We start from the raw sequence: 27,651 nt of genomic DNA on the forward strand, positions 1-27,651 counted from the left end.
CTAGGGGTAGCAAAGCTCTGTCGCTTCCCTGAATAACCTCCGGGTACATTGAGGTAATGGCATGCCATTATGGCGTCGTATGTCCATAGCTTTTATCATCTCATTTGAGAATCCCAGTGCTTTTAATCTACTTTCAGTTTGTTTTTCAACAATTCATCAACTATCTCATCTTGAGGAATTGTACTATACGTTGTACATGAGGTGATGAAGCCACCGCGTCTCCTCCTTTGTCAGTACATTAAAACACAAATCCCTCGAATGCCACTTCTGCAATCTGTCTTTGAGATCTATGAGTGAGGTCTGCCCCTTCCATACGCTCCCCAAGGATAACCTCTTGACTATTCAGGACTTCCAGGTAACATCCCCCATCTTTCAACCTTCGTGCATCTCTCCCTCTTCCAGGGGCGCCACTGAAATTCAGGATTAAGGAAGGTAATGATGTTGGTTTATTCACTCTGGATTCAAGCAACGGTCGCCTCTCCCTCCTCAAACCACTTGACTTCGAAAAAATGCAGCAGGTATGTGAATCTACCACATATTTTCAAGTAATTCTCTTAAGATATTTATTCTCTCTCGCTTTAGGTGGTATTAATGTCGGTTATAACTGACGTCTGCAAATATTTGGCTGGTAAAGCATATACCATTAAGCCGATTGAATGGATTCCTCGTGATTCTTGTCGTTTAAGCTACACGACTAATTCATTTCTCCAATCCGTCACCCATATCAAGGTAAATGTTATGCTAAACGAACTCAACAGACAAAATTCTAAAGAGTACATACCTGGGTAGCATCAGGCTAAATTTGGAAAGAGACACTTGACCTAATTCATGGAATTATCATCACATAAAGTAATTGCAACATCATAAATTGCTCATAGAATGCTGACCACTACCTCTCCCTAACCAGTTCTCACAAAGTGCTTAGAACAACTGCAGTTCACGCAGCGTAAATTACACGAGAGCCTCTGGTAATTTAATAAAGTGGCTTATGGAGTTCAGTAAGAACCTACTGACTCACGCAGTGCCTGCAACAGTATCATGTGCTGTATTATGTAACTCTCTCTCTCTCTCTCTCTCTCTCTCTCTCTCTCTCTCTCTCTCTCTCTCTCTCTCTCTCTCTCTCTCTCTCTCTCTCTCTCTCTCATACACACGCACAAACATATTCATATTCACACATATATATATATATATATATATATATATATATATATATATATATATATATATATATATATATATATATATATATATATTCATATATGACAAGTCAAACTCAGTCCACATACATGCAAGCATTCCCCTTCTAAACCCACTTGACTGGAAATACTCCAGAGGTTTTCCTCTCTATAAAACCAGCTCAAAATCTAGAACTATTATTGAATGTTCTAATTTCCTAGGCTTCGCATGCAAATACGACAGATATGCTGTTATGGGTAGAAATTATCTTGCTTACAAGTTTTATTTCTCAATGTTGTCTGAATACGTTCAACAATATTATTGAGAAAACCCGCTGTATATGTTTTCAAAACATTTATATAGGTGAGCCATTTACTTTTTATTTGCTGATGTGAAAATTCTCTGTTTTCTAAAACTATCTAAGTTCTGATGAATACTACGCCTGATATAAGTGAGAGATGTGAAATCACTATTGGGTACTGACCTCAAAAAGAGGAAGGCTTTCACTCGTTGTTTAGTTCAAGCGTAATACAGCTTTCCAAGGAATTCATAGAGGGTTGAATTGGAAGTAGTTATCACTAACAAAACTTCTTCCTTTTAGATTCTGATTACAGAATATGAGCATTATTGCATTCTTTTGAGAGTGTGTGGCTTCTTTCTTAAATGGGGCGGATGTATTCCACTCTTTCCTGAGAAGGAGTAATCCTCTTGATTACCTCGCAAAGCGCATTTCAGGTCATTGGCCTGAGGTATTCTTCAGATGTGCCTACACGTGGCATAAATATATTACGTTTCATCCATATTGTGGTGACGCAAGATGACCTATATTTCATCGAGGCTGGAGAGGGAAGGATGTTTTCCCACCACAGCAAATATATCATCACCAGGGTCCCCTTTTGAAAATAAAACCCAGTATAGAGATGCTTGCCTTTAGATTAATCCCTCAGACCCAAGCTTCCCCTCTACACACTCTTCTCTATTATCCTTTTTCAACCACAAATAAGATTACGACCACAGATAACCTCGTCCTGGGCCACCAAGTCTCCTATTATCTGTCCTTCCCATGTCTTCCTATGTACACACTATGTACCTCTGTTACCATGCCATTCGGGTTATGAAACTCCATTACCAAGCTTCTTCCCGTGCAATAGAATTCCATTAACAAAAATAACAGCTTCCATTAAAGAACCTTTTACATTAAGCTATTAATAAATCAGCCCCTTCTGGTAGAGTTACTCACTATATATAGCCAACCTGTTCCATCTACAGTGCGCCATAGGTTTGAAGTAACTAATACCACCATGGCACCCCTGTAATAAGTTCTCATTCCTTTATGAATATCGATAATAAGTTCTTACTCCTTTATGAATATCTGTAATAAGTTCTCACTCCTTTATGAACATCTAAAACAAGTTCTTACTCCTTTATAAACACCTGTTGCACTCATATCTTTTCCCAAGATAAAACTGCATTACTAATCATCCTTTTCACAAGGAATCCTACCTAATCTGGCAATCCATTCACGATGAACCTTCTTTTACCAAATTATTCTTGCACGATCAATTCTCACTTCTGTTTTGTCATATTCGTAGTAACCATAATCATGCCAGCCCTTTAGACAAAGAGCCTTCATTTGTCAGCAACTTGTATTCAGAATCATCTGACAAATTTTAGACGTCAAACCATTATCAAACTATTCTCTTTACAACTATCTCTCGTTATTCATATGCAGTTACAATAAGCCCCCTCTGTCCGGAGATTCATCCTAGCAGAACAATGGCCTTCGACACCTTCATTGTTGTAGATATTTCCTTGTAATCTTTTGTACGTTGTAACACTTTTAAGAACATTACCTACCTAGATATCCATTTGTCTTTTGACGTTCCTGGCCAAGATTAAAACTTATTGTAACTATTTTGATGAGCTTTCCGAAAGTCGAGCTTTTAAGAGGACAGAAGTATCACATCGACGCTTGCAGACAGATCCTAGGGAGACGCCCTAAGAAACACAGTAGCTTTGAAACTTACTGGTCATTGCCTTCAATTGATCTGTCGACTAATTGCACATTGTATTGTGGTACATGTAGCACAATTCTTGTATTCTGATTTAGATATTCGAAGACACTCATCTGATATCCTTTCATTATCATCCAAATCGAGAATATTCACCGTGTATCATCCCAGTTTACGAGTCTGTGTGAAACTCGTATATCTGAATGTTACGGAGCCATTTGGAACGCCTCGCCTGGTGGCGTACATTACATTACTACGCGATCGCTCGGTCGTACATCGAGACTGTTTCTTGGCGCAGTGTCTCAGACACGATTAACGGTAATGGACTGCTATGGAATCGGTCCAATGTGGGGGAGGTGTAAACACGAGAGTTTACAGCACTTTAAACACAGAACGACACGCAAATCTGGAAGCAATATGCTGAAAGCAGCATTACAAAAAGCAAATGAATAAATAGATATATGAAAAGAAGAGCAAACACACACACACGTGCACACACACACACACACACACACACACACACACACATGCACACACACCAAAGACAGGAACTCATTTATCGATTATCCCCGAGGGAAGAATAAACACCTGGGTTGGCTCTGAGTTGTGTGTACGTGTGGCTTAGCTGCCAAATACCATGCTGCCACTCCTGCCTCAGATAAATCGTGCCTTGAACTGTCTGTACTCTTTAATTTCCTGCTGCGTAATCTTGAGAAACCTCATTTCTCTTCCAATATCCGTGAGTCAGGTACTTCCACCAACTTCACCCTCAGTCTAGTTCTTCTAAGGACTCTATCCTTGTTTGAGGTTTTACTACTTACTACGTCCAGTGGTTCTAATTGCCTTGTCGAGTCCTTTTCTCCCACCCAATTACTGTGATCATAATAGGCTTGCTTGACGCTACGGTCATGAACATAATTAAGTATGATCAAGGCATATCATTAACACATTTGCAGTCGTTAGAATATTGGTAATGTGTTAATCAATTTTTTTTTTACTACTCGATAAGGCCACGCTAATACAAGTAAGAAAAAAGTAATTTTGTAGGTAAGAAAAGATGAAAAGGGATCTTGTTTTATGAAAAAAAAAGGAAATAGATTCTGCCTTAAGACATCAGTCCACTGCTTAAGTGGTACACATATTTACCTCGAAACGTACATTGGGTATGAGATTAGCATTACGGCCATCAGCTCTACTTCTATGACAAAAAGTGTTAATGGATGACGATTGTCCATTTCTGTCGTTTGTAACTGCCATCGTAATATTGTTTATTAACTTTTAATACTACTATGAACAAGATCTTTCATTGGAATTCTTCTTTATTACTTTAGTTACTCCTAGTTACTGTCTCCAGAGTGCGGCTGACTTACCAAGGATTTATCTAAAGTAAATGGACTCCATAAACTATTGCATGATGTTCATACGGCAGTTGTGAATCGATGATGATATGACAGTGAGTCGTGTGTTTAGCGGGAAGAACCTGTCTTTCTGCATGTATGATATCAAGACCCAAAGTTCTTTGCATTTTTTAACTATTTTCCTTTCCAATAAGTACGTGCTTCCAAGTCCATCCTGGACACTAATTTCTAATGATGTTTTATGTTTATGTGTTTATTTCACGTCATATGTATTCCTTTCGAGGATACGTTCCTATGCTCATTTCTCATCTTGACATTTTAGTCTATGTAGAAATAGATATCACCACTGTCATGGGAAATGATGGCTTACATATTCATGCAATAATTCCAAATTCACTTCTCTTGTTTAGAGTGACCTGACTTCTCTTGTGTTCCTTCTACCACTCTCCAAGCATGACCTGGTTGTAGAGGCGGTGTCTGGGGAGGCACGGAGCGAAGCCAGAGTCATAGTGAGGGTTTTGGACGTCAACGACCACGCTCCTGTCTTCCCCAGGACCTTCCACGAGGCACAGATCACAGAGGAAGATAATCGACATCTCCCCAAGACGATACTTACGGTATGTCACAACAACACGAGCTCCATGTTAGGGAATCGTCGTTGCGATCAGATCTCAAAGGCTTCTAATATAGGTCAGTCGATGGACGTCTTCCCAAGACCATATCTAAAGCAGAGGTCATAAAGGTTATCAAATGGATAGATTGTCTCTATGTCTACCTGTCTCATTGCTGTACTGTGGCTGTGAAATTTTACCCCTGGTGACCAAAGCCATACAAACTCAGACTGTGTCTAGGAGGACGTTGATCTATATCCATTTTTGCTTGCTATGTAGCTCAGTACATATGACTACTACATACTCCCGTTCTTTCATCCTTTGTACCTAATGCCTCTCAACCTCTTGTGTTGCAGGTTAGAGCAAAGGACGGGGACAGTGGGGAGCACGGTCAGCTGCGGTACCGTATTGTAGGTGATATCGTCGGTGGGAACGTCTCCGCTTCTGCCTTCTCTATCGACCCCACCAGCGGTGCCATCCACCTGCTACGGGTGAGTCCTAGGTGACGGGTGCGCGCGCGCGCGTGTGCGTGTGTGTGTGTGTTTGTTTGTGTGTCTGTGTGTATGTGTGTGTGTGTGTGTGTGTGTGTGTGTGTGTGTGTGTGTGTGTGTGTGTGTATTGAAAAATAACATGAGCTGGTTCTCCTAAATTCTTGGAAAGCAGCGGTCGGAAGACACTATATTTTCTTTTTTAGAAAATCTTCTGGCCGGTTGACTTCCCTCACAAAGAGTAAGCCCCTTGGGCAGTTTAGAAGCATCAAAGTTCGTATTTAATTAAGAGAGGATTTGTAGTGTTGTCCATGTCCCACTTCTTCCGTCCCCCAACCTCTCTCTCTCTCTCTCTCTCTCTCTCTCTCTCTCTCTCTCTCTCTCTCTCTCTCTCTCTCTCTCCTCTCATCTCTTCCCTACCCGCCCTCATCCACGCTCTTTATCTTCCACACTCATTTCCATCCTCTCTCGCACGTCACCCATAAATTCCTTTACTCTCACACTGACTCGTATATTCTCGCTTACACATACTCCATTTTCCCTCATGTACTCACCGCTCTTAGCGAGTCGGGTTCCACACTGTCGCTCACACACTCTCTCACTCCAGACGGGAACTTCCTGAACCCCAGACAAGCACCTCAGTAGCCTGCCTTACCCATTACATCCAACACCATATTCAGTTCTCGACATCCATCTTGACTATATATATCATTACCTACACTACACATCCAATTTGCTTCCTAGTTATCACTCTCTCAGTGCGCGCGTGCGGATATATCTCGCTTTCCCAATACCAACGCCCACGTGAAACCTCAGACCTCACCCTGTTGCATAATCCACGCCCGCACACTAACCGCCCATGCTCTCAGGCCCTGGACCGCGACCCTCCGCACGGGCGTGCTCAGTGGCGTCTACAGATTGTGGCAAGCGACGGTACGCAAGAAGACGCCATGACTGTCCAAGTTAATGTGAAGGATGTCAACGACAACGCACCCTACTTTCCTCACGCCATAGTCAACACCACAATCTCTGAGGACACTCCTCAAGGTAATCATAATCTCTAGAGATATTCCCAAGTAATTCTGTACCATCGTCAAGTTCACAAGTTTAATCTAAACACATTTCTCACTCTACAAGGTTATCAAGATTGGATACTCCTCATAACCACAACACACTAAGATGAAGTACGCCTTACTTTTAAACTCTAAATGCCATACCAACATACCTGCTACCGCATCACATAATATCTGTATTTGTGTTCTTTTAGAATAATGCCAGGTTATGATATTTTCAGCTGTCAGGGTTAATTAACATTGCTTCACATTTTTCTACAGTTTGTGCATTTTCTTATGTTCTGTTGATCCATCTGTCGTTAAGACAGTTCTACCAGTGTGTGTGTGTGTGTGTGTGTGTGTGTGTGTGTGTGTGTGTGTATGTGTGTGTGTGTGTGTGTGTGTGTGTGTGTGTGTCTGTGTGTGTGTGCGTGTGTGAGTGTTGTACGTATCCTATGAAACCTAAATATGCCATAATTTCTGGGGCTCATATTTCCGTGCGTATTCTGCAATTGAGCACATCCCCCTAACTCAATCTTGGTGGTATAGATCCACTGCATCACATTTTCTGGGGTTCGTATCCCCTACTCTCACTCCCTAGTGGTCCATATTTCCGTCTCGCATTTTTTACTGGTTATCCATAAAACATATCCATGTCCCTCCAGTTGTATTTGCTTAAGGTTCCAACAATAGGCAGCGTAGAGACCCCAACTATTATGTTCCTTTATCTTACTAATGGACTCGACAGAACTTTAAGTCTTTTATATGTACTTTTCTACCAGATTTGGGAGTTGTCAATAAGGTGGGTAAATTCTAGACTAGCTTCTGTAATGCTACAATTCGAAAAGCGAAAAATAGATATTGAAATAAAGAAAATATTTAGTTTTCATAATCCCTTTCCCCTTTAAAATGAATATGAATTCCCTTGTAACTGCACTAACTAAAACACTAAAAAAGTAACCATATCACTTAAGTGACAACCTTTCCTTAAGACTGTGGTCTAAGCCGTCAGTATCTCATTTCGGCATCAAATATTTAGCTGTGTACTCGTTCACCTATTCCTGAAATGGAATTTAACTCGGAGAATATTCATTTGGTATCGTAAAAAGTCATCTCATGAAATTCTTGAAATGATTTATGATAGGGTCTATAAACTCTGTAATTGCAAACACGAGAGAGTTTTGTACATGATATTCCTGATATGAAATCATCCAATGGCGTTTCTCTACCTTTTTCAGCAACAAACGTCAAAAACATGTTAGTAGTTCCTATGCTTCTGACATGAGATTATTTCCAATACGTTTCTACCTTTTCATTTTATGTTTTTTATCATAATACCCTGTTATCATATCTCAATGTTCATTACAGGATTAGATGTTTTTAATCTATAATCATATCGCCTTAAGATCTTTTTCTGCTAATATTCATTCCCATAAAAGAGAACATTTGATAAAATTTTCAAATAGATGCTCAAACAGCTAAACTTGTTGCCACCACACTTCAGTTCGCCTTAACACCATAACAGAGGACAGCACAGGGGCGTCTGTCAGCATGCTACAGGCCAACAGGCACACTTACCTCCTACTCATAAAACATGACAGCAATAACATTTCTAGTGTCGCAATATTTGCCATCGTTGACACCTATTTCCTGACTTCACTCGTTGCACTAGCCTTTCCCTTTGCCATGTGAGATCACACGAAAATCCAATCTTGCTCGAGAAGCCAAGATCCTCAGCAAGTTCCGCCGTCAGAAACTCAGTACGTTTTTAGGCCAATCATCTTCGACTTAACCTCAGCCGCTGATTCGCCACGGGTCTTGAACTTCGTCGTCAAACACCATAAGCTTCTAAGTGTCTGTTTAACTGAGGAGTCGAAACTGCCTCGGAACTTTATCAATATTCAGTAAAGATACAATTCTTTATTAGCTCAATTTCTTAATTATATATCGATGGCAGTTCGGATCAAGTATCCTTAATTTCTCCTCAATATCAACCTCTTTTCAGATAGAGTTTACTTGATTGATTCATGCATGAAGACGTGGGTACCAAAGCGACTTGAGAGTGTGAACCTGTCATCCCAGGATTTCCAACTTTGATCCATTTTCCGGCAACTTGTTTACGGCATGAAAATCCTTGACGATTTCCACTTACTATGAAATAAGGATATGTTGTAACAGTGGTACGTTAATCTAGTGTCATAGAAAAATAACAACGTACTCCTTACAGTGTACTTGACGAATATATCAGTGTCTCCGCCATGACGGTCATGGCAACTCAATGTAACACCACCGAACTAAGATCAACAGCTGTAGTGCCTGGCTTTTTAACCTGAAGTCTTAATAGGGTTAAGTAAACACGCTCAGTAGCGTCAACATATTAGATATATACCTTTTTTTTAACATATATCGAATATTAGATTTCTTACGATAAGTGATATGGCCTAACTTACTTAAAATTATAATTTTTTGAGTATCGATTAGAATGTTTCAGAGCATAAAAATCTATCCTTTAAAAGGCAACATAAATCTGATTCAATTACGATGATTACGAGTTCTTAGTTTTAATCTAGGGTGGGTTAAAAACTCGTCTGAGTTTCGGTCGCCAGTGAGCTATATCAGCAATATCACCAAGCGCTCACAACAACAGTGTTGTTGTCGCTTCTACTGCACTGTTTGTGCCGGATCGTATAATCTACTTTCATCCTGTCATACATAGTAACTGACTGGGGTGGTTACCCAAAGCAGAGATGTGTAGAAACAGGGTTACTGAAGGACTCCTAGCTCAATGTCGTGTAGCAACCTCGGCCCTATAAATCTCATGAATGCATAGGGACCACCCGCTAGGACGCCTACGAACCTCGTAACTGCAGCAGCTATTTATGTCTCATTACCCTGCGTCACACATCGTCACGTACGGGCCATGTCCTTGGATTTGTGTGAGACTAGAGCTTGCGTTAGGAGTTACAGGTATGTGTATGGACTGTGTATGGCACCATGAACGGTCCGTAACGCAAGTGTACTCTTGTGTTCTGTACGTTACACAGCGACACACCTCAACCACGTACCTGCCCATTACAGGTGTACCGCAGCTATTACATATCTTGCTATGAGTGACAGGCAACGGTATCTCTCAAACTATTAAGCCTGCTTATCTCGGCCATTCGGAGAGAGGCTTCTCTAGGGAGTGTAACCTATTCCTGGCTGAGGGAACGAAGAGATAATGATGCTAGAGATGATCCAGATCATTTCCAAAGACTGGCAGTCAGAAGATTTTCCTTAAAAGATGAATCATATGATTCGATAACCAAATCGTGATCTTCGATTTCAATAGGAATGAAAACTTTGAATCACATATGATTACGCTGGAGAATCAACAGACCAAAAGAGGGAAGAAGAAAGCTTGTCGAGGGCCAGATTCGTAAACCCAGTAGAAGTAACATAAGTATTTGTTGGTTAGCCTCCATAACTCACCTCCAGGTTCAGTCAACACACCTTAGGTCTTCATTGGGAAACAAATACTGTAATATACCATATTAACTGTGATATAATGGTTAACACTTCTAGTGCGTTAATGTACTCTTTTATATACTACATGGAGCTTCTGTCCTTCCTAGAAACCTAAATGCACACACACACATACATCATCATCATCATCATCATCATCATCATCATCATCATCATGACATCTATGAATAGAGGACTTTATGGATAAAAGTTCCTTATCATTGTCAGGAAGACAATCTATGAAGTATACTTACGCAAATGTTCCTCTTAAAGCCTTTACTATTTCATCTATGCTCTTATCTTGTGTTGCAGATAAAGAAATGCACGACAGAATGCTAAGTGTATTTGCTAATACTATCATTACGCAATATGTAATATCGACGTTATTCAAGGCCTTCTTTGAGAGTGTTTATCTTTGCTTTAGCATACAGTAATGAGCCGGTGTTTTTTCCTAATTAGTCCAAGCTCTAAGAGCTTTTACGATGGCTCTCTGTTTTCCGAAGGGCAATTAAAAATGATTTAACCTGGACAGGTTGTTCTCCTTGTTTGGACCATGAATGAGATCCGCAGGTCTTGTTTACTGCCAGTGTAACCTGGGGTATGTATCTAGGGATCTCTCTCTCTCTCTCTCTCTCTCTCTCTCTCTCTCTCTCTCTCTCTCTCTCTCTCTCTCTCTCTCTCTCTCTCACAATCTTTTTTCCTTCATTGCACAACTCCAGTAGACAAAATTCCGTATATCATTCGCTTTAAGAGCATTATAGTTCTAAACTCATTGTCTCATTCCTCCTGGATATAGCTGTTAGTCATGATCATGTTTAGACAGATCTTAGACCAAAAACATGCATCTTATTGTTTATTGAAGACCGTTTTCTTAAATCAGTAACCCTTTCAAGACATGTACATATTTTCAACTGAAAAGAGGAGCGTGGCTTTGTTTTCTTCATGTTTAAGTTTTGAGCACGCGGCACGAGATTGGCTGCTGCATCCCGTAGTTGCTGTGTGGAGTTCGGCCGCATGAGGATTGACCGTTACGATACCTCTTATTCTCATCGTAAAGCGGAGCTGTGGGTTTCTCTTTCTATTTTTTTCTCCCTTTTAATCGAAATGTCTCTCCCTTTGAAAAATATTAGAATGAATGATGTCATGTCAGGTCTTCGCTGAGTATATGTCATATTCATGTATTCCTAAGGGTCAATAAGTAGTTCTTCTGAATATTTGTTGATTGAGATGTGAAAGCCGATCCCAGTCTCTCAGTAACCTTACTGCAACATACTGCACATATCTAAAATTACGATTCTTAAAAAATACTATAGCCTGTTGATCGAAGTAGCGTAACTGGATTCCTAGAAATTTATTTTTCAATCCGACGTGCTTTTTTTGACGAAGCAGCTTTCAAAAAACAATGTAAATTGATCCGAGTCAAAAATCATTTGAGAGAGGTTTCTCACTAATCAAGCTGAATGATTTTGTAAAAAATTTAATTTTTGTAAAAAGACCATACATATGAAGATGGACATGAAGGCTAACGTTCACCGAGTGTTATAACAGGAATCTAACCACAAAGACGAGTCAACAGATGTGGTTTCTTTTAATCTGCTGAAGCAGTTTCAAAATCACTCGCATCGTATGGTTTGGTGACATCATCTTTATTTTCCTCCCTGTTACCAGAACTTTGCCCACTTCTGGATAGAGGCAGGCTTTACTTCCCAAATAATATTGACAATTTGCAACAATGGTTTCGGGCGGAAATGATACCTTGGACCCAATCTATGAACTACGAACTCCAATAACTTAATAACATATATCCAGTTGGACTGGTCTACCACTTCACAAAAGCTATGTCTCTTTGTTAATCTTGTTATAAGATAAATCACATGATACATTACCTTTACCTTCCTACCCCCAAAATTCCGTTTATGGGGCTCCCAAAGCTATCAAAGAACCAGCCACGTCCACTGGACTTGCCCACAGGTTGATAAGTGTGATGATACTGTTTGTGGTGTCTGTAAAGCCATATATCATTCTGTCAGGCACCTCAGTGGTACGGATGCTGGCCACAGACCAAGATGACCCTTACGAGGGGCACAACGCCCAACTCGTCTACTCTTTAGAGAAGAACGTGATTGATGAGACATCGGGGAACCCCATATTCGCCGTAGACAGTCAGCTAGGTCTCATCACGACAGCTGTCTGCTGCCTCGATAGGGAGAAGACACAACGCTACGCCCTACATATCGTGGCTACAGATGGTGGCGGCCTCAAAGGTAGGGATCTCAGGCAGTAATTTTCCACGTCCTCTCTCATTTTCTATTTGTCCTAGATTTCTATTGAAAGCTTAGAACAAACAGCAATCAGCAAAATTTTGTATTGTGCAAATCAAGGCATTCCAGTAAAGGCATCATTTGCGTGGGATACAAAAGTTGTAACAACGTTCAGCTTACTAGTGAATAATTCAGGTCCCTCAACGAACCTAGAATAAAGTTTGCTCGTAAATCAGATTTTGTTATCTGGCAAATGTGTTGCCTGGTGACTGGCCTTACTCCTATAATCACCTGGTGACCCATGTGTCTCATCATCATTTCGTGACTTGCTTCCCCCCCCCCTCTTCGTTATCAGTGACGTATCCCTTATCTTTATCACCCAGGGACGTCCCTCACCCCTTCATCATCCTGTAACCTGTCGGATCACCTTCAACACTCATTCTTTACCCCAACTCTTTATCATCCGATATCTCGTTTGTTTTCCACGGAACTCGTTTTTAACCCTTTTACTACCTGGTGCTTCAGCGTTAGTGACCTAAAATGCCTCTTCATAATCTATTGCGCTATCCTTCACCAACGATGATCTGCCCAGCCATTTTACTTCCTGTTGATCTACTCTTCATTACCGATAACCTACCCTACCACCCCACTTCCCGTTGCCTCACACCCTGCACCCAACACCTACCTCTCTCCTAGGAACAGGGACGGTGCTTGTGGAGGTGACAGACGTGAACGACGTGCTTCCAAAGTTCTCGAGGTCGGAATGGACGTTAGACGTATCTGAGAACCTGACTCCTGACGACCCGCTGGCCACGCTAACAGTTGTTGACCTTGACGTCTCCAACAACTTTGCCTTCAGGGTAAGTGACCCCAGTGAGAGATGTGGAGAAGCCAGCTGACTTCTGATAATTAATGATTGTTACAGAAATTAAGACACATATTACAAGAGTGTATTGCTCATCAAGGTGATACCAGGAATTACAGAGCTGATGTGCTGTTATAAAGTGAAATAATGATGACAGATTGATGTGAAACTAAGCACAAATATTACTGCAGTATATTTCATTAATTTCCTGGTTAGTTATTTCTGAAGTATCTTTACTCTACCACTATCATTGATGCCCGTAATACCACGCAATACTTCACTCAGTGATTTGAATGTGGTAGGGTTTACATCTAGTAAATATAGCAGTGAATGTGGCTATAGCCCCTACTTTCTCAGTATTTGGCATGTGATACAATCCCAAGTGGTATATGCCTAAATGGCATGATTTGCTCCCAGGTTGTCCCTGGTAGTGGTCACGGTTGGCATATTTTTCGGATTGAGGGAAAGCGAAGTGGTGGTCCCGGAGGTGATTTACGGTCCACTACTCCCCTGGACTACGAAAATCCTGACCATAGACAAGGTTTTCGCTTTAAGGTCCAGGTCACGGATATAGTAAGTAACATGTGTAATCTATTGTTAACGTAATACATATGTGACAGCTCGTCAAGCTGACGTGACTTTATGCATTTCTTAGAGAAGGTATAGGTATTGTGAGGCTATCATATGGATTCAGAAAGATGATTTGAATGTTTACATCAACATACAGCAAAATGAGTTTATGATTCACTTGTCCTTTTCTGCATCACTAAAGGGAGGTGAGAATTGGCAAGACAAGCATCATGTGGACAGCGCTTGGGTCAACCTGAATCTGGTGGACGTTAACGACAACAACCCGACCTTCATCAAGCAGGAGGCCCACCTTACCCTGCCAGAGGACACGCCTGTGGGCACACACCTAGCAACCTTCACTGCCAAGGACTTGGACGGGGTGAGGACTTTCATTTCATACTGGGATGAGACCTCCGGAAATCCTAGCATGTGAAGACCACATACTAGGATTAGGGATAGAATTTCGAATCCTGTGATATTCAGAGGAATATCCCACCTGTCTTGCCTTATCATATGTACGTAACAGTTCAGAGATATGTAACATTCACTGGTCTATTAGGCACTTAAAGATATTAACGATATAATGGAGGCATACAGAATCATAAAGATATAGAAATAGAGCAAACTCGACAAGGCTTGTATGTGTCTATTTCAGGCTGTAACGTAGCCATATCAGCCTCATCAGGAGTTACTACAACCTCACTAACCTGACAGTTCATCTCATTATAGCTCCCAATCTCACCAATACCATACTCTCTCACCATCACCACTATTCCTACTGATACTCCTTCCCTCTTCACTAACACCATTCCTCATACTACAACCACCATCTTCACTATCACCGCTCTTCTCCCTGCAACATTTCCTCATCACTAGCGCCTCCCTCACTCCCAACCATAGGGTGGCCACAGCAATATAACGTACGTCATCTCCCCGACAAGCGACCCAGCCGGGCAGTTTGATGTCGACGAATCTGGGGTGGTGCGTCTGGTGGGTGGGCTGGACCGGGAGACAGAGGCCGCCCACACCGTGCTGGTATGGGCGGTGGATGGCGGTCTGCCGCCCAGGACAGCTACTGCCACCCTCACTGTGAGTATATTACGTTCTCTGGCAGGAATGCAACCACTGTAAAATCTATTGAGGTGAAGATTGTTTTAGGCAGGGCGGAAAACGTGAGGATGCAGCAGACGCGATGAATGTGGGTGACAAGACAAAGAGAAGGGAAAATCCGAATGGTTCAGTAAAAGTAATGACGGCGAAAAAATAGGAGACAGAGACCCAGGAAAGCAGTCAGGACTGGTGGAGACAAACGCTAAAGTAGAACCATTGGGTGAAGTACAATTGGAACTTGAAAGCAAAGGATCCGGTGGAGATTGACGGAGTCTGAGAGCAGAGGGAAAGGATTAGGGAAGGCATTTTGGATAAAACCTTCAAGGCATAGCTCACAGATGACCCAGCTTGACCCTTGCCTTCATACACCTCCAGGTGAACGTGACAGACGTGAACGACAACCCGCCGTTCCTAGCTGAGCCTCGGGAGGTGGAGGTGCAGGAGAACGCCGACCCACAGATGGTGGCCCAGGTCAAGTTAGGTGACGCAGATGATTGGCGACAGGGTCACGGCCCACCCTTCTCCATCTCCCTTGACCCGCGTGCTCCACCCCACATCACCGCCGCCCTAAGGGTCACAAGCGATCAGAGTATGTTGTCAAGCAATTCTTGTACTGTATATGACAGAGGAATGACAAGTTAATCATATATTCTTTTTTATCAAAAAGTAATGACTTGCCAGTCATCAGAAATCACGGGTTATGATTTGATCGTTTTATTCTTATGGAGTAACAAGATTAGAGGGAAAATCTAGAAACTGCGTACATTCATATATAACATTATCAGATTTATCATGATAAATTTCACCTCGGATTCAGATTGATTAGTAAATCGTCAACGGCACAGTGACATATGCTCTGTGGTTATCTAGATGTACTTGCAAGTTAGGTCCAGAGCATTGAACACCTGCTATAACTAGACAGTCGGTCGTTTATTGGTGGTTCTGGTGCAGAAGGAGACGAGGGTCGAGGTGTGGGTATGGTGTGGACACGGACGGCCCTAGATCGAGAGGAGCGGTTGGCTCTCTTGGTGCCGCTTGTGGTTGGTGACGCCGGCGCCCTCTCTGCCACAGTCACCCTCACCCTTCACATAGCCGACCTCAACGACAACCCAATGACGCCAGCCTCTAAGACCGTCACCGTCCGTACTGTCCAGGTGAGACTGTGCCATGCAGTGCATCGCTATCCTTATAGTTTGAAACAGTCACTGTTGCTCGGGCCATTCCCTATCTACACAGTCTCGGTCAGTCATTGGAATTTTGTTGAAGTATATGTATATATCTTAACTTGTACACACACAAACACACACACACGCGTACATACACACACACACACACACACACACACACACACACACACACACACACACACACACACACATACACACACACACACACACACACACACACACACACACACACACACACACACACACACAAACACACACACACACACACACACACACACACACACACACACACACACACACACACACACACACATACACATACACACACGTACAATTTCTTCTCTCACAGTATTGCTAAGTTATACTTAAACCCATCACTTAAGATAGTGATAGACAGACAATAACACTCTATTCTGCCACCCTAACCTCCCTACATTCCTTGAGACAGTGATAGGTAGATATCACCAGCTCCCTACTCAACCAACTCACCTTCCCTACATTTCATGAAAAAATGAAGGACAAAGATCATACACTCTCTACCCTGCCACCTCACCCTCTCAACATTTCTCAAGACAGTGACAGACAGACATCATTAATTCGCTACTCTGCTATCTCACCTTCCCTACATTTCATGAGACAGTGAAAGACAGAAACTATACGCACTCTACTTTACTACCTTTCCCTCTCTATGTTCACTGAGACAGTGATACACAGATATCATAGAACTCTCCATTGTCTGTCATTCCTCCCTTACCCAGCCTCAGGTCGCATCCGTGCCCTTGGGAAGGGTGTATGTGAAGGACCCAGATGACTGGCTTGCTACAACCAAGACCTACTCCTGGGCTACTGCTCATCCAGGGTTCTCCCTTAACAGCTCCACTGGACACCTCACTATGGAACCACACACCTCCGATGGAAGGTATGTCTATGCTGGTAATGAATGTGTGGCGTGTGAGGAATGTGAAAACGAGTCTTAGAAGAGTTTATGATCATGATGATGGTGGTTTGTGTGAGAGAATACGGCGGAAGTAAACATGAAAATGAGGTTCTATATAAACATGTAAATTTGTAGAAAGAATATATATAAGACAACTCTTTCTTTATAAGCAGTGTTGATGCCAGACCACCTTCGCTTGGACCTTAGGTCTGTGTGGTCTGTGTATCTATGCAACTCTCTCATGATTCATTTAATACATAACTGAGAGGTTCCATAGATAACTTAATTTGCTTTTATTTTTTATTTTTTATTTTCGTTTAAGGATGATCTAATTCTTATCCAGCTTCTCGTCTCATCCATAGGTACGAGTTGGCCTTCGTGGTCAACGATGCTAGCCAAGGTCAGCTCGGGGTTACAGCCAACGTGACCGTGGATGTGACCTCTCTGAGCCCTCGTGATGTCACTCATGCCACGCCCCTCACATTGGCTGCTAACCCCTACCATGTGGTCAGAGAGGAGGAGGTAAGATAGAGAGGGGAAGAGACACAGATAGACAGACATGTGATCTAAGTAAACATTGAATAATAAAGTTAATAGTAAAGAGAAAGACTACATAAACAACAGAATAACACGAGAATGACAACCAAGATGACTATGGGAGAGCACGTACGGTTTTAGTATTATCGTGCACACCTGAAGATGGAATTCAGGTGATTTCGATTGGTGGTCATTCTATCACGTCTACAGCTACAGGGTCACTTTTATCCCATCCAACAGGATGGAACCTCCGTCCTGAAGCGGCTTGTAACGGCGGCGCGGGCGTGGGTGGGAGGGGGTGGCGTGGGCGTGCGGGTGGTCACTGTGCAGCCACTGGAAGGATCCACCACGCCTGCCACGCGCGTCTGGCTCGTCTCTCCGGGGATCACGAGCCTCCACCATATTCTCCTGCACCGGAAGGAAGAGGTGAATTCCCCACAGGGGTACAGAATTATTTTCTTCGACTCGCGTAACTCAATTATGACAGATACTTAAATGTCCAAATGATACCTGGCTTTCTTATCTCTTCTTTGTCCGTAATTTCTTGATTTCAGACTGCCTTGGATATCACAATGAATACTTAACGGTTTACTTCTACTTAGATCTGGTTTACAAATAGAAGTATGACCTCTTACACACATTAAGCACTTCTTGTCATCACGTAGCTATGATCTATAGGCAAGGATGTAGGATATATCGTCCCATTACGTATATTTGTTTTAGTAATATTTTTCTTTGCTTTCCATAGTAAAGCTGGGGTACTTACGGTACTTACACTATGCTCTGCCCCTTCTAAAGATTGAGAACTTCTAGAATCATTACACGCATTTCTAGATAACAACACAGCTTTCTAGAGATGCTACATGTGACAGTTGATATGTATATCTACACCACTGTCTGGTTACAAGGACGGTCAAATACATCATATGATATCTGGTTTGCCAGATCGCCTTAGTGATATCTTGAGGAGAGGTAGGCGTGTTGAAAGAACCAGATTCCCTCTACTTAGAATTGTTATATGGGATTGATAATACTCTCAGCAGAAACAATGTCTTGGAATCTCCTTTGCAGAATAATGGTTTAAGTCTTTCGCTTCGTGAGCACATCACTGCAGCCCAAGTAGCAGTGAACCTTTAATGCCATACTTAGGTATATGTTACAGAAACTGCTCCCAGCTCTTTCATATTCAACAGGGTAAGTTGCCCTCTGAACTCTGCAATAAATCATGGTGGTGTTAAAGCAATCGGAGCGAGCGATATTGATTTGATGTCTCAAAAATGTGTAAGATTACAGACTCAGGTAAAGAAAATACAAGTGTAAAGGATATAGTATACATGTATACAAGGTAAAGAGACAGGACGATACAGGTATGACGTCTCCCCTTTATATACGAGTAGTAAACACACACACACACACACACACACACACACACACACACACACACACACACACATACATAAACGCATATACGTATACAAAGAGAGAGAGAGAGAGAGAGAGAGAGAGAGAGAGAGAGAGAGAGAGAGAGAGAGAGAGAGAGAGAGAGAGAGAGAGAGAGAGAGAGAGAGAGAGAGAGAGAGAGAGAGAGAGAGAGAGAGAGAGATGAGTATACTTTCATGTGCTTTTTTCTATACCTTGAAATAAAGATGATGAATGACCGTAAACTCACTCATCTCTCCTTGAAGATATTCCATAGCTGAAGCCACTGATTCACTTGTGTTTCACTTATTTCCTAACTCTACTAATTCGTTCTAAGTATAATTTGCAAAGTATATATGATGAGAGTGAATAACCGTGTTGAAAAGATTGCTGAAATATGAACATCTGAGGAACAAAGAAGGATTAAAGAAAGACAGTCTGCGAACTAGAATTTTGCATGTTAGTTGTGGGGAAAGGATGAGAGAGTAAAGTGCATGCAGCGATTATGGGTTCAGAGAAGGAGTTTGGTATGGTGAATGGGATAATCGTTTAGCACACGTTAATTCTGCACAGTGTTCAAGGAAGATTGGTGGCTGTTATTAAGAATTTTTACCTTGGGAGTTGTATATATGTGCAAAAGTGCATGAGTGAGTGTTGTGGAATATCATATGGGAGAGTGGCATTATCATATATATTTATCATGGTTGTTAAATACTTTAAGTGAACGAGGCAGTACGTAATATGTGAGTGAGTTGGGGTGATTGTAGTGTAATTGAACTGTATTGGGAGAGTTTAAAAACCCTTTAGTGCAAAAGAACGATACCTAGCACATGGAAGAGAAGAAAAACCCCAAATTGGAAGTGAAAATAAACTTCCTCATAGAAGAGAATACAAGCCTCTACATGAAAGAGAACACAAGCTTCCACATTTCATGAAGTTAGGCGATGATCTATTAGGTGAACCCGGGCGAGTTGTAATGCACGGCTGTAAGTCGTTTTGTGACGTGGGCAGGAAATCAAATGCAAACGATCGAGCGAGATTTTAGCGTTTGAGGGAGATGGCTTACCTCAGCGCAACTTCAGCTGGATAGCCAGAGAACTGGAAACTGTGAGGGATCTCAGGTCTTTGAGGCTGACGTTTAGTTAGAGTATTAGTAGGGAAGTAACTGGAAGAGGAAGATCTGAAGTATTTCTGACAAATTCGTATATGCAAGAAATTTGTTTAGCAAAAACACTCGTTCTAGCATTGATTATAAAGCGTAGTTTTCTCAGCATATATTGGTATTATGAGAGTATGAAAGTTAGTGCAAACTGTATAAAAGCATGGCATTAATATCAGTAATGAAAATATGAGAAGGAGTTATGAATAAAGAATATTTATAAAACTCATAAAGCCATGTATAACGTAGAAAAAAGTCGCAGATTACTGATGAAGATTTACAACAGAATAACACAAGGTATGAAAAAAGTATTGATAGATTCAGGGCATGCATGTTACAAGGGCAGTGACACTTCAGTACACAATGCTAGCAGATTTCCCGTCGCTCTAGAACAATGATAGCTCTATGTATGCAAGACCAGAAGGGTAAACAAAGGCGTGTGCTTCAACTATTAACAGAACTTAGTGCGCAAAATGAATAATTATGACGCAGTCTAACTAATACAAAAATGTGTCTCTTTTACGTATATAATTCTTTTTTTCATTTTCTTGCAATGTATATAATTTTTGGAGACATAAATGGTGCTCTGAGGATTTATACACTTAATTCACACAGTGTAAATGTCGCTGGAGCTGTATATTAAGAAATGATTATATTTTTCCTTTTGTGTTGCTAACGCATTTCTCTTTTTCACTAAGTAGGAAATTTTGATGTTTCCGATGAAAGCTTTTTCTTCATATTTTAGCTAAGACGAAACCTGCTTCAGAACTTTATCAAAGCCACCTCATCATTAACTATATGGTTTTATGCATATATATATATATATATATATATATATATATATATATATATATATATATATATATATATATATATATATATATATATATATATATAATCTGTCTATCTGTATATATATATACATATATATATATATATATATATATATATATATATATATATATATATATATATGTATATATATATATATATATATATATATATATATATATATATATATATATATATATATATATATATATATATATATATATATATATATATATATATACAGATAAATAGACAGATACCCTAAACTAAACAAAGTGCCCAAATTATCAACCAGCCCTCACGGGAGGATAAACAGCTGGTTGAACTGTGGACCGACTGCCACGACCAGGATTCGAACCTCTGCAGGCTCGACCGCGTCACATTCAGGAATCTAACCACCATACCTCAAAAGTCCTATATGAAGTCTTATGATATCCCCTCCTCTCGACAGTTTGGATGGCTATCATAGTGACGGGCGGTGTGCACACACAAACAACTGGGTCTCAGAAAATCTTTTAAAAGCGTTTGAAAAATATTTCGTTGGGTTGGTTAATTTTGACTTATATTTTCAGCTGGTTGAATTATGTAAGCTTTAGTTCACATGCCAAGTAACAGTTAGTCAATGGAACATTGAAAATAGGATAATATTTTATTCATGCCTTATGCCACTGTGTTGCGTACCTGAAATCTCTTTATGGCAGGTATACAAAGTCATTACATAGGAGAGGTATGAAACACTAACCTTCATGATGTATAGAATTAAGAAAAAGATAATGGATTGTTATTCTGCAGCGCTTTCTGCTTTTGTCCCTCTGTACGATCAAAGCTTTCTGACTGTTGCGACCTTGGATGTTTTGAATTGATTAAACTTTGTTGATATTCGCATGCGCTTGCAATGGATTTCGAAATTCTTAAACGTATCTTTTGTTGATTTTGGCGGTAGCTGGGAAACATGCTTGGCGTCACAGTTCAGGACGTGGGTGTGGGAACGTGTGATGAAACAGCCAGCCATAACACCACTCATGAGGCTGTGCATGAGGCCATACAGGGAGGGACGAGTTGTGTGGGTGGATGCCTCGCCCGGGCTGTGTTGAACGAAGGGTTTAGTTTAGTGGACGCTTCGACGTCAGCTATGGTGGGTCCTGTGGTGGGAGTGGCTACTGGATGTGGATGTGGACGGTCTGTCCTCCCCACGCTCACCACTTGCACCCCTAACACCTGTCTCAACGGCGGTCGTTGCCTACCTATTTCAACTGGCGCCAGGTAAGACGCACGTCAGTAAATTCTACATCCCCTGTAAACATAGTCTAGCAATTGGTTTGAAATATACTACTAATTCTTCTTACATTTGTTGCTCGTGGATATATATATTTTTCTTATCTGTTTGTCGATACATGGGATGAATTTTCCTCTATCCTAGGTGTATTTGTCCCCACGGAACGTGGGGTTCTCGCTGCAAGATTCTCATCAGGCACTTTGAAGGAGGAGGAGGAGGAGGTATAGACCATGGGGATCCCTCGGATGTTGACAACTCAGCGGCTGACGAGCCTGACACATGGGGTGGATGGGCTTGGGTGACATCCATCCCGCCCTGCCCAGATATCCACATTAGTCTGGAGGTCCTCACCAGCTCAGAGGATGCGACTCTTTTGTACTCGGGTCCTGACCACCTGGCACCTCCTCCAGGGGGTATAGCCAGCGACGTAGTTATGCTGGAATTGCGTGGGGGCCGACCCTCTCTCCTGCTGGACCTAGGAGGTGGACCTGTTACCCTTGCACTCCACGCTTCCTACTCCCTTGCTGATTCCGCCTGGCATCGGATAGACCTTATATGGAAAGACGAGGTGAGTTGCTATACAGAGTAATGACAATTAAATATCTAATGCTACATTAAGCGTCTCCTTTGTCAGTTTCGATAACGTCTATATCACAGATGTCCATATTGTTTTATAACTATTTAGAGAATTCGATTAGCCATGGGTCACTTGCCATCATTTCGATATATTTTTGCTGATTTCTGGTAAATATTTGCCTCGGTTAATTCAAGTTAAACTTGCTCAGACCCGAATCCATATCGGATACGACCATTTTAAATTTTGGAGTAAATTTCGTCTGGATTCAAATTGTCCGTGGAAAACCCATTCTGACCGGAGAAGATTGTGATTGAGTTAACCCCGATTGTTTGGTAATTAACGTAATTCTCTCTGGATTGCTTCTGAATAAATCATTTCTATACATAGATAGTCTGGCAGTTACCCAGTTTGCCATCATCTTCTCATTGATTTGGCAATAAATCACACCTTTGCCAGAGTTCGAGACATTCGCCCAAGTTGTGTCCAAGTCATAGCATAACATTAAACTCCTGTTTGAAGCTCTGTATCTTGACGTCATAGAACTTCCATGTCACACCAATTATATCAAGTCTTGAGAAATGTCCAGTTATAGTCGAGAACGTAAAGCATCATCTGGTTTTGATGATATAGACAATTATATCCGAGTTTATAAAGACAAATGAATGTCAAAAATAGACTAAGAATGATAGAATAATGGCAATAGAAAGATAATAAGATGATTGATAATAGAATGAGTAAGGATAACTTTGCTAATCAAGATAGATGACTATATGAAATTCGTTCTCCTTTATCTGCACCCCTCCTCCCCCCCTCGACGCTATATACAGCTGGTGGAAATGATTGTGGATCTGTGCTCTGGGGGGAGCATCGACGGTCCACGATCCTCTACTAGCAGGTCTGGCCAGAGCACTTCCAACCCATCGAAGAATCCTCCGCCTGTGCCACCAGACGCTCACACTTGCCGAGGAGCGGCTAGGCTGCCGCGGGCGACACGCGTCCTCAACACACCCCAGCCGCTGCAGGTGGGTGGGTTTGCTCATCCACCTCCTGCCCACACCGTGTACGGGTGGCCGGAGCCGCTTCAGTCACGTTCGCTGAATGGCTGCGTCAGGAAACTAAGAGTCAATGGTGAGGTGAGTGTTGGTTACAGTCGAACTTTTCATATAATGTGCTTCAGCCTGTGGGGCACATGACAGGCATTGTATTCACCAATAGTCACTGAACAACTCTCTGATAAATTGCCTCGGAGTATCACATCACTTTCATTTAGTGCTTCCTTATACACGCACACACCCTGTCCTATGCTAGAAGTGTGTGTGCGTATGTGTGTGTGTGTGTGTGTGTGTGTGTGTGTGTGTGTGTGTGTGTGTGTGTGTGTGTGTGTGTGTGTGTATGTCCAATGGACTTAACAAATATATGAACATGTATAGATTCCATATACTTTCTAGTGTAGATGAAAAAGAATCAGATTAGGAGAGTATAAATATGCAGGTACTGGGCAGGAGACATAACAGATACTGCTGTCCATTGTGCTGTTGAACAGCACTTTTCGGCAACGACTTCAGTGATGAACAGCAGCAATGATGTGGAGCACTGCAGGTGTCATATGACTATACAGACCTGAGTGTTGCATGCCATTACAGATCTAGGTCCTCAAGTGGTATAGCAACTGAAGTACTCCAGATTTGGCATGAAGCCCTACCTCGTTTTGCTCCCCTTACCAAATTCATTATTAATATTTTAATATTCTCATTTGTCATGTCGCTACAAAACAGCGTAATTCGCGTTTCATATTGTATAAAGCTGAACATTTTAATTTCCAGAGTTACAGCTAACGTGGAGTAGTGTTTTTATTTTCAATTTTTTCCATGTGACGATTCTTTGAAAGAATAACTAGTTGATATGTTTGAAAAACCAGTAATTGTCTCTCATATCTGATAGATTTCAGACTTCAGAAAACAAACATACGATCGTAGAGTCTGGTGATTCAGCAGATGTGGACATCAGGTCTAAACTATGTCATATTCTGTTTATTGTTACTGATATAAAGCCAATTATACGTATATAGAAAGTTTGACATCGGAATCTTTATCTTGATTTTAAGGACGTCAGATGCCATGGATAACAACGAACAATATTTTCGTCTTTTTCTTTATGATAACAAAACATTCTTGTAACCTCTGCCGCTGACAGATGCTGAACATTTCTCGTACAAACAAACTTTCCAGTCATTGTACTATTAGTGTACATACAACCTCACAAAAATCACTCTCCAGAAATGCCATAATCTTAGGATCTACACAGATTAATGTCCCTCCGTAAAGCCTTAAGGTTAATCTGGGAGTAGACGCCATATTTCTACTACACTTCAAAGAGGGTTGTATTTTCTCACTACTAGCCTTCTCTCAGGCACTTAACATGACAGTGCTCCAAACAAGTTTATAACCACTCTATATGGGGTAACTCAGCCATGTTACCGTAAGGGGAAGACGTCCTCTCAACCACAACTGTGATAAGTCACTGTCTCTTTGACGTTCAGCCAACCGTCTTGTACATCTTGCTTTATGCGTTATTTGCAACCATGATATAGTGAGGGATCTGGAGCGATCGTTCTGTCTCTGAAGCCTAGCAAATTGCATTTCAAATCTTGTAAGTTTGATTCCATGCACTCGATAGAAAATCATAGGTATTATGAGATAATGATCATGTCGTGAAAGACATTATGAAATGTCATCCCATACTCACGTTAGGGTTACTTAAACTATATTTTCATTTTGAAAAAAAAAGATTTTATATTCCTAGTATATTACGAAAAGAATCTTTTTTACTGAAAAACTATATTACTAACTCTTCAAATCACGTCTCCTGTGAAGATAAAGATGTTTCTCATCATTGTATATTCAATGTTTAATCTGTCATTACCGAATATCGGAAGGCCTACGTCTCTTTAATTAAATCTCGGTCAAGAAATTTATTTCCGGATTAATTAATCTTGTCTGTTTTAATGCTTGCTTTCATATCACGAATTCAGGCCAATAAATGTTATACAGAATCCCTCTCTGACCTGACCTGACCTAACCCTCTGTGGCTTTAGACTACTTTCAGTTTCTCATGGACCAAGTTAGTATGATGAAGAAACAATCGTTAATTGTAGTACCTGATTTTAATGATTTCTCTGGATGTGATCAGCTCTCTCTCTCTCTCTCTCTCTCTCTCTTTCTCACCGTACATCCACCCAGCTCATGGACCTGGGTTCTGGTGCCCTAAGCCACCGCAGCGTCCCCGGGTGTTCTGCTGTCGACTGTGCCTCCAGCGGCCTTCAATGTGGCATTCACGCAAGGTAGGTCGTCGTCACCTGGTGTGTCCCCCCCTCCCCTCTCTCTCTCTCTCTCTCTCTCTCTCTCTCTCTCTCTCTCTCTCTCTCTCTCTCTCTCTCTCTCTCTCTCTCTCTCGCTCTGAAGGTGGGAAGGTTATTCGATGTACTACCAAGTAAATTAAGAATCTCGACATAGAATAAACACAGAAGCATTCATAACAATGTATGTGTCTGTCTCTTTCTCTGTCTCTCTGTCTCTCTATGTTTGTGTGCGTGTTTGGGGGTCTTGGGGTATAAAAAAATCCATCCAACTTTGACATTTTAACAAAACTGATCAAAATTATTGCCTTACCTCTCAATATGACAGAGATGACCTAAGCTAGTGTAACTTCAAGGGGTCCTCTCTCTCAGCCATCACCACCTGCAGCCTATATACATATATAGTGTACAATATCTTCACGATATAATCACATCTAATGCTTTAACTCCCCAAAGGAGACTCGATCTTGGCTATTCAGCCCCATAAAGAGTATTATCTCCTTACCAACAGATGCCAGGGGTCTCCAGGTCACCTGAGGTGTGAGTGTCAGCCGGGGTGGATGGGGTCATCATGTGCCACACCCACAACTCCCACCACCTTTCACCTCAACAGCTTCGTTAAGCTTGCTCTTTCCTTCACCCCGCTCGGGTATACCACCTCAGTCAGCCTCAGGTCAGTGTTTATCTTATGCCTATTTGTGCAGCAGCAACAAAGAAAGTTATTGAAACACACACACACACACACACACACACACACACACACACACACACACACACACACAAGCGATCACTTCCCTGGTGTCTTAATCGTTATCTACAAAGACCAAACTACATGACTTTCCTCCACCTCCGGCAAATTTTTGCGTGAATGTCCTCTCATAACTAGACGGCCTCATAAATTTAAGCATAGCACTCCAGCACTACACAAATAGCAGTAAACATGAAGCACTGCATCACGCTGGTAGAACATTGGCGTCCTCAGAAAATAATGTCTGCATCCCCAGAGGTATCCCCTGTCACCTTCTTGACTCCTAACAACATGAATCCAATATGCAGCATCAAATTAACCCAGATAATCCATTACACCAAGTCATCAAAACGAGAATCCCATTATGTTATCACGTCAACTCAATAGAACACTAATCCTACTATGTATCACATAAGACACACATCTCATTCACCACCCACAAAACAAACCAACAGAAAAGTCAAAAACGAACTAAAATTCCTCAGGACACTCAACACCAGCTTTAGACAAGAAAAGAATTCCTAAGTATCCTCATCAAACAATACACCAGCTCCACTCTAAACTATGCCTCACCTTCCTAGTCATCTACCCGTCGAAAAACAAGATAAACTTTTCAAA

At 41.4% G+C, this 27,651-nt stretch overlaps 1 protein-coding gene across 1 annotated transcript in view; it reads left to right on the plus strand.

Moving 5' to 3' along the window:
* The window catches only part of LOC139748054 (putative neural-cadherin 2), a 56,882-nt gene that overhangs the window by 17,252 nt on the left and 11,979 nt on the right, over positions 1-27,651 (plus strand). Inside the window, exons 3-21 of the mRNA XM_071660633.1 lie at positions 403-518; positions 4,999-5,163; positions 5,514-5,648; positions 6,515-6,692; positions 12,232-12,465; positions 13,159-13,322; positions 13,745-13,900; positions 14,100-14,276; positions 14,798-14,986; positions 15,383-15,596; positions 15,959-16,161; positions 16,953-17,113; positions 17,494-17,653; positions 17,909-18,094; positions 22,021-22,340; positions 22,498-22,921; positions 23,758-24,063; positions 26,170-26,270; positions 26,797-26,958. Coding sequence (XP_071516734.1) covers positions 403-518; positions 4,999-5,163; positions 5,514-5,648; positions 6,515-6,692; positions 12,232-12,465; positions 13,159-13,322; positions 13,745-13,900; positions 14,100-14,276; positions 14,798-14,986; positions 15,383-15,596; positions 15,959-16,161; positions 16,953-17,113; positions 17,494-17,653; positions 17,909-18,094; positions 22,021-22,340; positions 22,498-22,921; positions 23,758-24,063; positions 26,170-26,270; positions 26,797-26,958 — 3,751 coding nt within the window. The remainder of the gene's footprint in view (positions 1-402; positions 519-4,998; positions 5,164-5,513; positions 5,649-6,514; positions 6,693-12,231; positions 12,466-13,158; positions 13,323-13,744; positions 13,901-14,099; positions 14,277-14,797; positions 14,987-15,382; positions 15,597-15,958; positions 16,162-16,952; positions 17,114-17,493; positions 17,654-17,908; positions 18,095-22,020; positions 22,341-22,497; positions 22,922-23,757; positions 24,064-26,169; positions 26,271-26,796; positions 26,959-27,651) is intronic.

Source organism: Panulirus ornatus, chromosome 72 (genome assembly GCF_036320965.1).
Source record: "Panulirus ornatus isolate Po-2019 chromosome 72, ASM3632096v1, whole genome shotgun sequence".
NCBI lineage: Eukaryota > Metazoa > Arthropoda > Malacostraca > Decapoda > Palinuridae > Panulirus > Panulirus ornatus.